At 33.8% G+C, this 18524-nt stretch overlaps 2 protein-coding genes and 1 pseudogene across 2 annotated transcripts; all 3 read left to right on the top strand.

The window, feature by feature from the left end:
• Positions 1–1614: 1614 nt before the first annotated feature.
• On the top strand, positions 1615–6240 carry LOC130980004 (cytochrome P450 71D9-like). The gene is made up of 3 exons (XM_057903625.1): positions 1615–2319; positions 2730–3048; positions 5447–6240. The coding sequence occupies exons 1-3, from the start codon at positions 1634–1636 to the stop codon at positions 6056–6058; spliced, it is 1617 nt and encodes a 538-aa protein (XP_057759608.1). The 5' UTR covers positions 1615–1633; the 3' UTR covers positions 6059–6240.
• Positions 6241–8077: 1837 nt separating this feature from the next.
• On the top strand, positions 8078–10439 carry LOC130956052 (cytochrome P450 71D10-like; annotated as a pseudogene).
• A 3007-nt stretch (positions 10440–13446) lies between these two features.
• Positions 13447–17603, top strand: LOC130962081 (serine/threonine-protein phosphatase 7 long form homolog). Its single transcript, XM_057888177.1, has 5 exons — positions 13447–14451; positions 15052–15140; positions 15220–15953; positions 16040–16127; positions 16204–17603. Exons 1-5 carry the CDS (start codon positions 13557–13559, stop codon positions 16660–16662), a joined length of 2265 nt encoding a protein of 754 aa, XP_057744160.1. The 5' UTR covers positions 13447–13556; the 3' UTR covers positions 16663–17603.
• The last annotated feature ends 921 nt before the right edge of the window (positions 17604–18524 follow it).

Here is an 18524-nt window from a genome sequence, read left to right as displayed (position 1 = left end):
GTAGTTCCATCATAGAGGTCCATATCAGGGCTTTTAAAGTTCCCTGGAACTTTCGCCCTCATTATGTCCTTACTGAAGGGATCTTCTCCTCCCGGGAGTCGATCTTCTCCTTCATCGCGGGAGTTTTTGAGGGAGGATTCTAGCTGTAAGAGTTTTCTTTCTAACTCTTTTCGTCGTTCCATCTCCTCTTTAAGGTACCTTTCGGTTTCCTTTTGCCTCTCCCGCTCTTGTTCCAATTGTTCCAGGCGACTATGAACCAAACTCATTAGTTCGGTTACATGAGACGGTCCGCCTTTTTCTGATTCACGTCCATCTGAGGAATTTACCTTCGGATTCTTTACTCCGGAGGTACCCTCTCGGTGTTGATCATTGTCTTCATTGCATGGCCTACGTCTAGATTCTCTTGCTCAGAATCTGTTTCCGCATGGCCTTCTTCGTGGGATTTATCCGCCATCGTTGAATGATCTCTCGGGTCCCCGGCAACGGCGCCAATGTTACGGTGGGTAACCGGAGATTAGTCCAATGGATGGCGTTTGGCGGCCCAAGTGTATGGTGGAGGAGAACTCCGGGTATGTCCGCAGCTCGGGAGGCTCCGTCCGACTTGTGCTCGCGTGTGAATGGGGGGTGGTACCTGCAAGGACACTCCGATGCCTAAGTTAGCAAGGGTGTAAGCAGGTCTTAGAGAGTATTGGACTTAGGAATACCTGAGGTGTGTCAGTGTACTTATAGTGGTGAGCCAATAACCACCGTTGGAGTAGTGCCGTATCTTTAGGATAATAACCGTCCCATTATCTTAGGGAGGTTAAGATATGGCTTTATGAAGTGGTTAGAGAGATTTCAGGGGCGGTTACCCATTTGAATGAGTATTTATCTGCCAGCTAATCTCACAACCGACTTCTTCGTACCAAGTCGGGGTTGACACCGACCTCTTGAATGGAGGTGGGTGCTTTGCTAGGCTTAATCTATTGGATCAGGCCTTTCGATTGGACCTGGGCCCTTAACATTGGGCCAGGGTATGAACAAGCCCCATTGACAAAGAAAAGATCCGCCACCGGGCGATAATTTATCTTGAACCATCAAGCTCGTCCACAGCTATCATGGGTTGTATGATTTGCCACTCTCCATGTTGAATGTTTGTGGCTCTATTTTGACCACGGAAGACACAAGTCTTATTAATTACATGGCTCCAGCTTACACATATTACTCTAGAAATATCTAAGTCTATGGCGTTTCTTGTCTTTAATTAATTTTTTGTATATCCACACACATTATCATAAAGTATATATTTTAATATAGAGTGTATATTTAAATAGATCCTTAACAAATTTTGTATAAGACATTTTTGTTTTTAAAAAAATTTTATTATATTAAAATTTTTAAATTTTACAAAAATAAAACATATAAATTTTTATCTTAATTAAATCTGTTGTTTTTATTTAGATAAATAAATATTTAAAAATAACGTAAAAATTTATATACTTTATTTTTAAAAAGTTTAAAAATCTTAACGTAATTAAATTTTTCTAGAGACAAAAATTTTTTTAGAGACAAAAATATTTGATACAAACTTTTTCAGGGATTTAATACATTTGAGATGCATCCAAGTTAATTTGTCCCCTCACAAACCAATTATATGTCACGTTTTCATTATACATGTGCTTTTTCACTATTGAACCTTATCTTTCTTAAAACAATGGCCATTTTCTCTTCTCTTCCAACAATGGATTCTCCAATCCCTACTATTAGCTTTACATCAATGATTATCTCCCTTCTCCTTTTCATGATCATGGCATACAAAATAATAATGAAAAACCCTAACAATAAATCTCTCAAGTTACCACCAGGGCCAAACAAGCTACCAATAATTGGGAACATACACAACCTTTTTGGCTCACCACTTCCCCACCATACATTGAGAGATTTATCCACAAAATATGGACCCTTGATGCATCTTAAGCTAGGTGAAGTTTCAACTATAGTGGTATCTTCACCTGAATATGCCAAGGAGTTCTTGAAAACCCATGACCTAAATTTTTCATCAAGAACTCCTATTCTAGCTTCAAAGATAATGTCCTATGGTTCTAAGGGTTTATCTTTTTCACCATATGGTGACTATTATAGACACTTAAGAAAGATTTGTGTGTTGGAGCTTTTAAGCTCTAAACGTGTCCAATCTTTCCAACCAATCAGAGTTGAAGAGCTCAACAATCTCATCAAATTGATTGCTTCAAAAGAAGGGTCGCCTATCAATCTTTCCAAACAAGTGTTCTCAACAATATCTACTATTGCTTCAAGGTCTGCTTATGGCACCAAGTGCAGGTACTGTTGAAATTTCAAGTGTGAGTTGTTAAATTTAGATTAATAAAGAATATATATTTGAGAAGATTCATAAATTTAATTGTTTAAGATTTTGGGTTACACAATAATGTCAAATCTGCTCTGTTGTTTTTCATTTAAAAGCAAATATCTAAATTGATTCCGAAAAAAATTCAATTCAGACACTTGGTTTTTGAAAAATTTGTTTTTTAGAAATTCCTAAGAATTATTTTTTACAGATAACTAGTCCAGATCAAATTATCTTAAACTTAAATTTGTTAAAAATTTATTTATCTAGTATATATATTAAGAATTTGATTGAAAGCGCCAAAAAACCAATCAATTTACAGGAGTAATTGATTTTTAGAATAATAAAAATTTATTAAAAATTAAAGTGTTTTTGTGGCGGACAGGTACCACAAGGAATTCATATCAGTTGTTAGAGAAGCTACATTGATTTCAGGAGGTTTTGAGATTGGAGATTTGTACCCTTCTATTACATGGCTTCAATATGTCTCTGGGTTGAAGCCCAAGCTTGAGAAATTGCACCGAGAAGCTGATCAAATAATGCAAAACATTTTCAGTGACCATAGAGAGATGAAAGCATCACAAGAACAGAGTGATGATGTAGAAGCAAATGAGTACCTCTTAGATGTGCTCTTGAAATTCCAGGATAGTAGTAATCAGCAAGAGTTTCAATTAACAGATGATAGTATCAAGGCTGTGATACTGGTAAGCAAGTCTATCCCACTCCACCAATTATTATTATTGTTGTTGTATGCTATGAAAAGTTTTCATCTTCTCCTTTATAAATTAGACTTATTTTGGGCTACAATTTTTAGATATGGATAATTTTAATGTAAAATACGATAATATTTGTTCATTTTAGTATTTTACACTGCTATGATGGTAATATAAAATGTCATTAACATTTTATAAAATAAATTTTTTTAAATATAAAAAGACAAAATGTCATCAATATTTTATTAAAAAAATATTTTTTAATTATAAAATAAAAAAATATTAGACATTTTGTAAAAAAAATATTATTTTAATTATATAAAAAGCAATAATCTTTAACACTTAATTTAGATTATTTTTAAAGACTTCACCACTTATAATTCAATATACAAAAATAAAAATTTTAATTTGGAATTTCTATTTATGTTTTCGATTAAAAAAAATATAAATGAAACTTTTGAATTTTGATAGACACAAGATGATATATTGTGATAGATAAACTTTAAAAGAATTGATTCTGAAAAGTTATGGCCAATGATTGAGACACATCAGCAATACGGTTAACGAACTCCTAATTCTTTCATCAGTTCACAACTTGCATTAATGACTCCTCTGATAAGGGATTCTATATATGAATTGGAATTCTGTCGTATTTTGACATGTATGTTGAGTTGTGCCTGAGCCTTGATTGAGGATGTTTTATTTTTTAAAACATACAAAGGATACTAAGTCAAACAGATATCATTGATTTTAATATCTATAGTGTATTTTCGGTACGAGAATAGATCCTTTTCAATAAAAAAAATTAGATGATGTTAAATGTTTAATTTAATTATTTATTTTTTTTTATTTTTTGTCTTATTTATAAAATTAAAGATAATAAATCATACTTTATTCTCTCAAATGTTATAAAAAATAAAAAGAATCTATTTTCGATACGTACAAAAAAACATTTCAATGTAGTATTTATAAATGTAACTTGTGCATAAACATAATGTTATTTATACGAGTTAAGGTCCACAGTGCCACAGTGGTCCTAACCACATGTATTAAAATGGTTCAAAAAAAATTTAATTACATTAGTTATATTATTAAAATTGACAAAAATATACTATGTTCATTATTATGGTAGCCTTAAATCCATGTGCACACCAAAATAAATAAATAATTAAACAAAATTAAAAAAAAAAAGAGTAATATGAGTATATATTACAATGAAAAATGCTAAAAAGATTATTCAAATTTATTATTTATGTATCACTTTTAGCTATTAATCTAATTTTTTAATTTAATAATTTAATATGATATTTTAACTTTTTAAATATCAATGAGTAACTCATTGTCAAGAATATTAAATTCTAATAATTCTATAGGATTCCTTTGTTATTATCTTTTGTGTCAGGTGCTTTGATATTTTATTTCTCCTTATGAATGAGGACCACAGTAGTACCTAGTCCCTACTACTAAATTTTGTGATAAATTTGGACCACTTCCCCCAAAATTATGGAAGGGACCTCAACACTGCATTGAATATTTGATTCCAATTATAAGATAGATCGATCTAATATCTTTGCTTGTTTCTTTCAGCCAGGCTATGTTATTTTTATTTGGTGATATGCAACATCAACTATATATTAAAATATAAATTAATTTTTTAATTATATAAAATATTTAAAATATTTTTATTTTAATAAATATATATTATTTCTAAATTTATTTTAAAAATCCATATTAAAAACAAGAAAATTTAGTTTTTTTATTAAGACACACATGTCAAACGAATGTCGTGTTTAAAATGTGTCTCATACATAAACATGACAATTCAGTAAAGTGTTCGTGATTCATGAGATAAAAGTACCAATGTAATTAATAGTTATAAATTAAATATTTAGAAGTGACACACTAGTTTAAATAAAAATATTCTCTCTCTCTGAAGAATTATAATAACATGAACAGAAAATTGTGTAACTCATTAAGAAATACAAGTTGTTAACCAGTGTTTAAAATTAAAATTGCTCTGTTATGAAAGTAGCAATGCTCCCTTGGAATTTTAAGTCAGTTGTAAACGGTAAATTAGTCAATAATATATTAATATATATATCGAAGACTGATTTGATAATTTAAATTTATTGAGGTCTAAAATGTTCGATTAAATTTCTTAGAAACTTTTTTAGAAGGAAAAGTCTAATGGACCAGCAATTTTATTAAATTCTGATTAGAATATAATCAGCAAAGAAAAGTGAGTCATTAAATGAAATCTCACATCAATCTCACACCATTAAAATCATCATTGATAATTATTTGATGGCTACAAATCACAAAATTGTTAGCCCTAACATTCTTCTTTTTAGAATATTACTAGTTAGTTTAACTTGATCTATGGTTGTAGGACATTTTTGCAGCCGGAACAGAGACATCAGCTACAACCGTATTGTGGGCAATGGCAGAGATGATTAAGAATCCATTGATAATGAAGAAGGCACAAGCTGAAGTAAGAGAAGTACTTGACAAAGAAGGAATAAGTGGCATTGAAAAACTAAAATACTTGAAATCAGTTGTGAAAGAGACACTGAGATTGCACCCTCCTGGTGCATTTTTACTTCCAAGAGAATGTGGAAAAGATTGCGAGATCAATGGATATCACATACCTTCCAAAAGCAAAGTAATAATCAATGCTTGGGCGATTGGGAGAGACCCAAATCATTGGGTTGAGGCTGAAAGGTTCAACCCTGAAAGGTTCATGAATAGCACTATTGATTACATAGGAAACAACTTGGAACTAATTCCTTTTGGTGCTGGAAGAAGAATGTGCCCAGGAATCACATTTGGGGTGGCGAGCACTGAGTCTACACTTGCAATGTTGTTGTATCATTTTGATTGGAAGCTTCCCAATGGAATGAAGATTCAGGACTTGGATATGTCGGAAATTTTTGGAGTGGCAGTAATGAGAAAAGAAAATCTATGCCTTGTTCCCATTACTTCTCGTCCTATACGCAACTGAAGGTTTATGACAACAAAAACTATGGCAAAGATAAAATCAAGTTGTTAATTGTTGTAAGATCAAATAAGTGTAGTGTGTGTTTGTTTGGTAGGTAGAGATGTTCATCTTATTTCCATAACTGGTCTTGTATGTTGAATACATTATTTCTTATCATATTTTCATTATTTATTTTTATTGAGAAACTTTCAAGCAAAGTAGTAATATAACAAATATTATAGTGCTATATTGTTGTTGCATTATGTTCGGTTGCTCGAGATCCGGACGAGTCGGAGGTGTCTCCTGAGTAGGAAGATGGGGATCAGGCTTGGTCCGGGTCCGTGGAGTGAGTTGTGGGCGTAGTCGACTTCACGAGTTCTTGGTAATGTGAGGGGGTGCCACATGCAAGGACACTCCGACGCTCAAGTCAGAAAATGTGTAGGCGGTTATGAGGGTAAAAGTTATGGTGACGTACTTTGGAGAAGGGGTAGGACCCTCCCCTTATATACCCTGTCAGTAAGACGGGGCCCTACAAGGAGAGGCCTCCTTCCTGAAAGCTTCGTTCCCTACAACTGTCATGCAGCTGGTAGCGGGTATGCATTTTCCAGGCACAGACCGAATGGGTTATGTGCGCTGACCCGACTGCACAGATCGAGTTGTCCACGGGCCAGGTCGGTCATCATGTCCAGCTGGACTGGGCCGCAATACATTATTAATAAATAATAATAATAAAAAGAATTGAGCTAAAAAAGATAAAAGAAATATCTAGTGACTTAGTTAACTAGAATTGAATATTAAATCTAACAAATAAATTATTAAAATGGTATCTAAAAATTTATTATCCGCCCCAAATAGGTAGGGTCGAGATGAGTACTCACAAATTCAGGTGATATTGTCATCCTACTAATATCCCCTTTAAATTCCCATTGTAAGTTGTAACCAAAAACAAAAAATAAATCCTTACTTTCCCAACGTTAGGCAATTGTTTGGTTTGGGAAAAAATAAAAAAATAAAAAATATAAAAAATATTTTCTTTTACTTAAATATTAAAAAAATAAAAAAAAAATTATTTTTTTAGTCTCACAAAAAAATGTTGTCTTTTATATAAAATATTACTCTTAGTTATATTGTTATTATTAATTATGATAAAGTATTATTTTAATTTTTAATAGTTGGATAAAGTCTTAATTCTTTTATACGTTATATTTTAATACTAAAAAATTTTAAATATCTTATTTTAATCGAAATTTTTTTTAAATAAGTTCAATGTTATTCCGTTATTAAATTTGACACAAATAATTAGTATATTTAAAAAATAATAACGTTTGATTTCGGTAGTAAGTGACGTAAAACTTTTTTCTTTGATTCTCTGAGCGTTATAGGATTTAAGAATTTTTTTTTACCAGAAAGAAATTAAGAAGACAGTGTTATGAAAAAATTTTAATTATATTCTTCTAACACAAATGTTGTTAACGTTCACATTATTTACTCTTTAACTATTCATATAAATTTAACAATAGGACAACATCAAATTTATTTAAAACTTTTAATACAAAAATAAAACGTTTAAAATGTTAATGATTAAATTATGATTTAGTCTAAAAATTATGAACTAAAATAATATTTTATTCTACTAATTATTAATATAAACTTGATTTTAATAGTTCTAATATATTATTGTAATATAGATTTATATTTAAATATTATATTTATTAGATAAATAATTTAAATCAAATATATAAAATTATAATCTTTTGTAATATTTATAAAATACAATAAAAATAAATAAATAACAATATTTATATTTTATTTTATGACAAAAATAAATTTATTATTTTATACATTAATTATTTTCTCTCTTATTTTTTTCATCCAAACAATAAAACAAATAATTTTCTATTTATTTTCTATTTTTTTCATTTTTTTCTATTTTCTTTACTCTTGTTTCCTCTTCTTATCCAAACAAAACTTAAATGCCCACATATACTTCATCAGTACCATAATCTGACATATCTAACCAAAAGCTATTCTTCCTTTCCAATCATGGAGTTTATTCTCCACTATCTTTCTTCAAATTCAACCTTGTCCTTCTTTCTTTTCTTGTTCACGGCGGTGTTTATCATATTTTCAAGATCAAAACCGAAGCCACAAAACTCAAAATTGCCACCAGGACCATCTAAACTACCCTTCATAGGAAACATACACCAACTTAGTTCTATGCCTCACCGTGGCCTAACAAAATTATCACAAGAATATGGCCCTCTCATGCACATAAAACTAGGCTCACTCTCAACCATAGTTGTTTCTTCACCTGAAATGGCCAAAGAAGTTATGAGAACTCATGACATAATATTTGCAAATAGGCCTCACAATCTAGCTATTGATGTTATAACATATGGTTCTAAGGGGATGAGTTTTTCACCTTATGGAAGCTATTGGAGGCAGATGAGGAAGATTTGTACTTTTGAGCTATTAACACCGAAGCGAGTCGAATCGTTTCGATCAATCAGGGAACAAGAAGCTCGAATCTTGTTAAGGATTTAAGTTCCAATCATGGGTCTATCATTAATTTCAGCGAAGTTATATATTCTGTGTCATATGGATTAACGTCAAGAGTGGCCTTTGGGGAAAAGTCAACGGATCAAGAAGCGTTCATACAAGTTATGAAGGATGTGTTGAAAGTTGTTTCTGGTTTCTCTTTGGCTGATTTGTATCCTTCAATTGGAGTGCTTAGTGTTGTGACAGGGTTAAGATCAAAAGCAGAGAGGATTCATCAAGAAGTGGATAGGATCCTTGAGAAGATTGTGAGAAATCACAAGGAAAGAAAGGAAATGAATGAAAAGTCAACGGAGGATATTGTTGATGTCTTATTAAAGCTTCAGAAGCATAGCAACCTTGAGCACCCTCTATCTGACAATGTTATCAAAGCAACAATTTTGGTTAGTATTTTCTATTTTGAGATAAGAGTTTACATTATATGTATGTTTTAATTTTTTTTAGTAAAGATATTAATTTCTAAGAGTTAAAAAAAGTCGACACATGTGATAAAGACTCGAAAAATATTCTAAAAATGTCTGGATTTTAGTTAATTTTGATTCTATAAAAACTTTTTTTTTGATGTTTTAAATCTAAAGATAAAACTTATGGATTGACTAATATTAAATCCATCTAAATTTTAAGAAAAAAATTATTAAAATTAAGAATTCTTCTTACCTGCTAGAGAGTATTTATTAGAGGAATATTTGTGGAACTTCAGTGATCATATGTTAGTTTAGTTAGAAAAGTTGTGGGTTTATTTTTTTTTTTTGGATATGAGAAGCATGTGTGTTGTGCATTATTGCGAAGAATGTAGGTGTTAGATAAGGATGTGGGACAATTTTTTCTAATATAAGAGATAAAGAGATCGGACTATTCGATTTCTTTATAAAAAAACTTAAGTCTACTAATCGGACGGTCCGATTAATGTGGAAGAGAAAATTTAAATTTTGACAAAAGTAATCGGACCTTTTGATTTGTGTACTAAAAAATCAGACGGTCCAATTTTTACTCCTGACACCACAGTTGCATAAAACACGTATATACTCATTCTACACCATTCTTCCTTCCATATCTAAATTAAAAAGTGAAAGTTGTGCAATGAAAAAGTTGAATTTCTTTTTTTCTTTTTCCAGGACATCTTTGCTGCCGGAAGCGGCACCTCAGCGAAAACATTAGAGTGGTCGATGTCAGAACTTATCAAGAACCCAAGCGTGATGGAAAGAGCACAAGCTGAGGTAAGAAGAGTCTTTGATTCAAGAGGGTGTGTCGACGAAGCCAACCTCCATGAACTCCACTACTTAAAATCAGTAATCAAAGAAACACTACGCCTCCATGCTCCTGTTCCTTTATTACTTCCAAGAGAATGCAGCGAGAGATGTGAAATCAATGGTTATGAAATCCCGGCTAAGAGCAGGGTCGTTGTTAATGCTTGGGGAATTGGGAGGGACCCAAGATACTGGAAGGAAGGTGAGAAGTTTGATCCAGAAAGGTTCATTGATGGTTCTGTTGATTTCAAAGGTGCAGATTTTGAGTTCATTCCATTTGGTGCTGGGAGAAGGATTTGTCCTGGAATCACATTTGGGGTTGCTAGTGTTGAACTCATACTTGCAAATTTGCTTTTTCATTTTGATTGGAAGCTTCCAAATGGCGAGAAGCATGAAGATCTTGACATGTCTGAATCATTTGGATTGTCCATTAGAAGAAAACATGATTTGTACTTGATTCCTTCTGTTATGAAACCACTCATCTTAAAAACTTAAGCTAAGAGAAGAAGGTAATATTAATGGTTTGGGTTTGTTTAATTTTTGTATAGGCTTTTTTTGTTCGCTTTTATTTGCTTTATGCTGTTTTTTATTTTTGGGATTCACAAAGATCGAACTCTAATACCATATTATAAAATTACTTATTTTAAAAACTTAAACTGATAGAAAAAAATAACATTAATAATTATATCTCTAATACCTTCTGTGTATCATTACTCTTCTACTAATTAGGATCACAATGCAATGAAATAATATTCTTATGATTTGTGTAAGTCACATCTTATACATGGTTGGTCATATATGTACAGAGGCTTAGTATGTATCTAATTTTATTTTAAAAGAATATATGAAAATTTTTAGTTCCTCACGTTCACTTTGATAGTCTTGGAAAATACAGAAATAGTCATTATATTGGATTGGATTGGATGAAATTTAAGTTAAGTTTAGTCTTTGATAACATTAAATTAAGAGAGAATTTAGATTTTTTAAAACGAAGAAAGTTATAAAGTAGTAGAATGAAGTACTAATTACTATTGATTTTGTAATTTTTATAAAATATGTGTTTTATTATTTTAATTTTAAAGTGATTAACTCGTTATTTTATCATTTTACTAACTTGTTCATTTAAAAAAAATTTAAACTATTAAGATAAGTAATGTTAAAGATAAGAAATTAAAATAGAAAAATATTAAATAAAAATACTAGTAAATATACTTGAAAATCAATTATAGCATCAAATTAAGGTAAGTGGTATTGAAAATAACGAAATAGAAAAATATTAAATAGGATTACTGGGAAAGATACTTAAAAATCAATTTATATTTGATTTTACTTGCATATGAATTTTGTTTATTAGGAGTTGTTTAGTAATACGTTTCTTTATATTTTTCTTAATTTTAAGTTACTTTATGGTTTGTGTTCAACAAATTGAAAGATATAAGTAGATAGTGTATATCAATTATAATTTTAATTTATAAAAGAATAAAAATGTATTCTATTCTTTTTTATTCATTAACTGAACATTGTTTAATATACTGGCTCTTCAGAATAATTGATTCTTCTATTTTTTATATTTATTAATTTGAAATAAATATCAATTCGATATTTAAAAGATTTTAACACTGATAAAATGGTTTCGAATTTTTGATATCGATAAAATAGCTTTTAAAAAATTTTAAAAATTGATAAGCGTATCTCTAGACTCGCTGGAACACATTTCTAATGACAAAGATGCCGAAGTGGCCACTAAATTTTGATTATATGACATATTTCTTTAACTAATTATTGAATTGTCTTTTATAATTAATTAAACAATTACAAGCTGAAAAATTTTCCAATTCTTTTGTCCTAAACTACTCTCCTCAATGTCAACCACTGCAAAATAGTTTATCTTGCATTCTTTTACAGCTCCTCTCCCTACTTTTTTATTGTTGTTTTAGGCATCACCATTATTACCACCACCAGTCTGAAAACCAGAATCATATCCTTCTCAATCTATGATCTTCTCAATGATTGTATTTCTATTATACAATCTGATCAGCTAAACAACAAAACAAAAAATTTAGAAAGAGAAACAAAAAACAAAAATTGAAGAATAACAAAAAAATAAGTTCAGCAACAACTCTAGGAATACAAATTATGTTCATCAGACATTAGCATTCATTAACTCCATTAATTAAAAAAAATTCAGCATAAGCTATTTTTAATTTTGTTCACATTCAAAAGATGAAATGCGAAGAGGTTGACTTACCAAAAAGAAGAGTGGCCGATGGCGACGAAGAACGATTTTGTTGGAGGTGGCGACAATTCTCCTCTCGACTGCAACTAAGACAATTCTCCTCTGACGCGACGAAGGTGATGCTTCTACCTATGATACGACGATTCTGCCTCTAACGATTCTTCTCAGGCGCGCTTAAAGACGACGTTCTCCTTAGGCTTAGTCAGGTAGACGATGATGATGTTCTCCTCGGTTGGTCAAGCGCGCGAAGACGACGTTCTCCTGGACTGGGTCAGGCACGCGACAACGATCTCCTTAGGTTGGGTGACAAATGCGCGACAATGGTTTCTGCGGTGACCTTGAGAGTGAGAAGGGAAAGCAGTGAGAGAGGATGAGCTCGGCAGTGAGAGGGGAGGAAGGTGGCAGACAACCGTAAAATGGGATGAAGGTGACAAACAGTAGTGACAGAAGAGGTCGAGGCATATTTTCTAGCTTAATAAAACTTAGAACAAAAGATTGGAGATTTTCAATTTTTAAATTAATTACCTAAAGAGACATGCCATATCAGCAAAATTTGATGGCCATCTCAACGTTCTTCTTGTTGAAAATATGTTTTGGCGAAGTTGGGACACACTTGTCAAATTTTAAAATTATTCAATGATTATTTTGTTAATAATAAAAATCAAGTATCATTTTATCAGCGTCAGATTCTTTCAAACACCAAATTTATATTGACCTCTTATTTAATTTATTTAGATAATTTTTAAAAAACAACATTAAATTACCGATTAAACTAAGAGGCAAAAGAATCAAATACTATGAAGGAGAAGATTTAATTTATTTTAAAAATCATTCTTAATTTTAAGTTTTTTTAATAATCGTTAATTACCGTGAAATAAATTGTTAATCAGCAGTTGTAAATTGTAGTCAAAGCACAATATCCCTCCATCAAGAAAAGTTTATATTCTGGTATAAGTGTTATATTTTAAAAATTTATAATTGAATTTTGATATGAAATTAAAATTTTTAATTAAATTTTTTTAAAATACATTTTTTTTAAAAAATATTCGTTTATGTATTTAATATAAGATAAAATATAAAATATTTTTAAAGTAAATATTTTAGAATTAAAGTATTTTATAAAAAAAACTAATAAAAAATTAATTATAAAATACATAATTACTTGAAAAGCATAATTCGTGGCTTCCAGCTAATTATAATGCCAGTGTCTTCAGGGCATCCCAAGTAATTCCGTGCAACTTCCACCAGACCAGATTATCATGTGTCTTCATAGTTGATAATTTACTTTTCACTAAGCTAAAAAAAAAAAAAAAAAAAAATTATTATAAAAAAAAATACAACTTTTCCCACACTATTCCCATTTCCCAGTTGCCACTTCCCTTTCACAATTGAAAACAATTCTCCACCACCCTTAACCTCCCTGGCTCCCTTCTCATTCTCAATAAATCTTTGTTCTCAAGCTTCGTCTTTTCCGGGTTCCCACATGTCTCTCCGATCCCAAACCCCAAAACCCGTTTCGGTCTCATTGCGAGGGGCTTCGGCTGCTCAAACCAACAAAAACGACACTCATAACAACCAAAACGACACCCCCATTACCACCCTCGTGTCCGAGTTGCGAGCCACCCTCACTCGCGATTTTGACCGAGTTGAACGCGCCTTGCTCGAAAGGGAATCACGTCTCATCGTGGCGATTCAACAGAAGGAAAAGGAAATCGCGTCCCTCAAAGTGAAAGACTGTATCCAAAGCTTGGATAAGTTGAACCCCGAATCACATCTCAGGGAGTTCAGAAATGGAGGAGCAAAGGTTAAGAAAGAGGAGAATGTCGGTTCTGATTCGAGCGTTGCTGGAAAGTGCATGCATTGTTTGGAGATGAAGGACGAATTGGAGAAAGAAAAGGTTGTGAGTGAGTCTCTTAGGGATAGGAACATGCAGTTGGAGTTTGAAAAGTCTGAGCTCTTAGAAGAGAAGAAGAAATGGGATGATCAGAGAGGTGTTGTTGAGGATCTTATGAAGAGGATCATTGAATTGGAAGCTGAGAAGTGCGGATTATTGGAAGAGAAAAAGAAATGGGATGCTGACAAGAGTGGGATTGATGGATTGAGGAAGGAGGAGAGCCATGGCGCCCATGAGGCGTATAGGAAGAGGAAGTTCATTGAATTGTGTGAGAGGGTTTCGAGGTTGAAGAGAGAGACTGCTGAGGATGATAAGTTGATATCTTTGGATGACAATGGAGGTGCTGATGACGGTGATGGGAGCAACACTGAAGAGAATAAAACGGTTCAGATTGATGATAGTGTTGAGAAAGATGCTGTGGAAAGGAATGAAAATGTTGGTCATTCTTCAAGCAAAGATGGTGTTGGTGTAACTGTTGCTTCAGGTAATTGGATATATATACGCCTTGATTTTAATTGCAAGTTTACTGAATTGGTTGGAATGAATGTAAATTGCAAAGCTTTGTGCATAGTATATGGTATAATTTATAGGAAGTCTATTTGTATCTCTTCTTAGAAAATGAATCATGCTAGGTGGACACTCAAATTAGATACTTTCTCTTCATAAAATTTAGTATACATATAGTATTTGTGTTAGAAAATTCAACTAAAGGAAGTTGAGAAAACCTTGTTGGGTTTAGGATTTAGGATGGGCCAAATCCAATCTGCAACAGATCGGTACAGGTCTCTTCAACCCGGGAGGAGATCGCCAGGACCTTTCCTGATGTGATCTGGTTGCATGGTCCCTCCTATAAATAGCAAAGCAGTTTTTCCTTTACTGCACCAACCACTTCTTACTACTCTCACTCTCCTTCTCTCTTTTCACCTACGCCCGTTGCTTCTTCACTCATTTGAAATGTTTTTCATCCTTCTTCTATTTAAATTTCTCAGTTTAGGATTATTATGCTTTAAATATTTAGTCGTTGAATTGTGGACATTATTTGTTATTTTTTCTTTTCATTTTTGAAGTTGTACATTGTGTGCAGAGATAGAACCCGATTTGCGAAGAGATTACGAAGACACCTTGTACAGACTAGACAGGGTAGAGCACATTGCAGGAAGGCTTGAGCAATTGGTATAGAACTTATATTTTGTTTTATTGTGTTTTCTGCTTTGCAACATTTAATCTAATTGACTATTCTTTTTTTTTATAGCCTGCCAGAGTCTTACGGACGCGACGACGCATACCCACGCGGCCGAGCGAGCTAGTCAGGCCGCTCCTTAGACGAGCAGGTTTTGAACATGTGGCCTTTATCCTTCAGTTCGAGCATGATTATGCGTTGGTCTCTGCATTAGTTGAGAGGTGGCGACCTGAGACACACACCTTTCATTTGCCGTGTGGGGAGATGAGTATCACTCTTCAAGACGTGGCTTATCAGTTGGGGCTTCGGATTAGTGGAGATCCTGTTAGTGGTTGCATGGCAGGCTGGGAGCTTTTTTATGAAGGACGGAGCATTGTTGACATATGTCAGCAGTTACTAGGAGCTGTACCAGGACCTGCTGATAGACAGAAATGGAACATCAATTTGTCCTGGTTCAGAGAGACTGTGTGCGGGAATTTGGAAGAGGAAGCAACGCCTGAGCGACTTCTTCAGTACACCAGAGGGTATATTAGGCAACTTATCGGGGGATTCTTATTTCCGGATCAGTCCAACACCCGAGTTCACCTCAGGTGGCTGCCTCTTTTGGAAGACCTGGATCAATGTGGTCAGCTGAGTTGGGGTTCTGCTGTGCTTGCCTTTTTGTACCGCATGTTGTGCCGGGGAACATGTTACACGCAGCATAACATGCGTGGTTGCATGAGCTTGTTGTTATCGTGGGCTTACCATCGTATCCCCTCATGTCGCCCACAGGGATTTGACCAGCGGAGGTTTCCGTTGGTTGAGAGGTAATAATGCGATCTGTTTTTTTGTTTTTATTATTTAAACTTATGGTGTACGGATGTATAATTCTTGATGGCTCATTACATTGCAGGTGGGTTGGTTATGAGCAGCGCAATGACTCTGAAGAGTTTAGACTTCGGTGGTGGAGACGGCTTCTCAACAACCTTGATATTCATAATGTATGTGTTCCTTGCATTTGTCATTTTGTATACCAGTTGCCTTGTTATTTACTGTGTTAATGTGGATATTGCGTAGGTTGAGTGGACCCCGTATGCTGACCCGGATATCCAGCATATTCTGCCACCGATTGTGTTTGAAGGTGAGGAGTCATGGAATGCCGTCTGTCCACTGTTGTGCTTTTCGATTGTAGAGTGGCATCAAGTAGATCGTGTTGTGAGGCAACTGAGTGGTTTGCAGCACATTCCTACACGTCCACTGAACATTGATGAGATGCACGTGCACGATGGACGATTTGGTAGGAACGAGTGGTACCCTGACTACTTGAGTGGTTGGTACGACATGTGGCAGGACAGGAGGCTCAGTCGGGTGCGTATTTATCACAGCATTGATCTGCGTCCCTCGCAGAAGTACATACAATGGTACCTCGGGTGGGCACATTTAGTCTTGGTTGGGCAAGGTGACCAGCAGGATCCTATAGCTGGACACATACCACCTGATCTGTCAGATTACACGCCCCACGCTCCTGAGCTTTGACAACCAAAGGATGGGGATTTACCAGAGTTACATCCTGGAGGAGGACGACGGCTTAAGAGAGTCAGATGCAATGCTAAACACAGACACGAGGCTCACCCGAGAGAATAGAAGCCTAGAGATGATGATATCGGGGTTTTGCGATTCACAAGTGCTATCCCTGAGGATTGCCTAACTCTTGAACCACCATGTCCAACACTGTCTTTACAGGCCATCGTAGATGGACTCGCCAATCCAAGTCATCAGATGATCCACCTATATAGCTGTCATGCTTGAGACAGCCTACTCATGATTAGCCTGATCCATCCTATTGTTGTGTGCCTCAATTCTAGTCACCGGATCTAGTATCGGCATTTGTGAATCAAGGATTTGGCATTCAACCGGGACCTATGATGGATCAGTTTTAGATTATGGTCGGATGGTCGTTTTCAGGTGCAGCAGGACCATCGCTTCCACAGGTAGAGCATACCCCGTTGTAACGTCTGGGGGTAGCCCGGCGTATTATGTTCAGGAATGTGCACTGATGCATGCCTCTCCCCCACCCTCAATTTATGCCTCACGACATGTGAATGATCCTCGTCCTGAGATACTTCCTCACTTGTGGGTCTTACGGATTTCATGATACCATATTTTAAAGACTCTAGTGTTGATGCACCACGCGGCAGAGGGCAGAGGGACATCCGACCCCTCCGTCCCCTATGTGGGACAGGAGGCTGCCTCGAGCCACCACTTCCTAGGCGTGGTGGACACGGAGCCAAGTGGTGGTTGTTATTACGCTTATTTATTTATGACTAGATCCTTTTATGAGGCATGTACACCTAATGTTAGATAAATAGATAGTTTGATGAACTTTTGTTATTTTTTTGGTATAGTTTAATATCTGTATAATTCATTATAAATGTCATAATTGATGGATAAGATCGCATAATAATATAGGAAAATTATCACCTGTGCAGCACCTGAAGTGCGGAAGCGGAACATGATATTCATTGTACGAAAGTGTAGCCCGCTAAATGTTTGTCGTATAGTGATAAGATAATTACGCAAATGACGTTTGTGAATGGCGGAACTAACTCATAAACAGAAACAAATTAAACAAGCTGGTTGTGGTTTGATGGCTTAAGTAAGGGTCTTGCTAAAAGGAGTTTGGAGCTGTTGGGCCCTTGTTGTTGGGGATTAATTTTCTGTACAAGGATAAAATAAAAGTTGTGTCAATATGTGTAAATAATTTTTGGTCATAAGGATCATGAATTCTTTTTTTCAGTTGGATTTTGGTGGGTTTGGAAGCACCGAAACAATTATGTTTTCAATTTGAATAACCGTTGAAACAAGAAAAAGATAGTTTATCTTATACGTAACTCAACTCAGTGATTTTCTTCAACTTCAAATCAGTTAAAAGAATTTGATTCCCTCTTCTCTTTTGAGTGTATAACAACCCTCCTTTAAATATGACAAAAGTAAATTATGATGCAAGCTTGAGAATTGAAGACCATCTTGAAGGGTGTGAATCTCTAATTTGAAAAAATTTGGACAATTGATTACTAGGTCATTTGGGCTCTATTATTTGTGATTGCATTCTTAGAGCTTTTTGCTATTTAGTATGGTCTTTTATTAGTTTGAAAATATAATTATAAAAATGTCATCTGTAAAATGGTCGATCTAAAAATTTTTCTTCTAGATTAGTAGGTGTTGGTTTGGATTAAATTTTTTTAATGAATTTTTTAAATAAAATATTTTTATTTAATTTAAAATCTATTTGGTTAAGTCTTTTAGAAAAAGTACTTTTATTGTAAAAACAAATTATTTACTTTTTTTTAAAACTAATAATACTTTACTTTTAAAAGAAATAAAAGTAAAGACGTTTT

Source organism: Arachis stenosperma, chromosome 1 (assembly GCF_014773155.1).
Source record: "Arachis stenosperma cultivar V10309 chromosome 1, arast.V10309.gnm1.PFL2, whole genome shotgun sequence".
NCBI lineage: Eukaryota > Viridiplantae > Streptophyta > Magnoliopsida > Fabales > Fabaceae > Arachis > Arachis stenosperma.
This window is presented reverse-complemented; position numbering and strand designations above follow the sequence as displayed.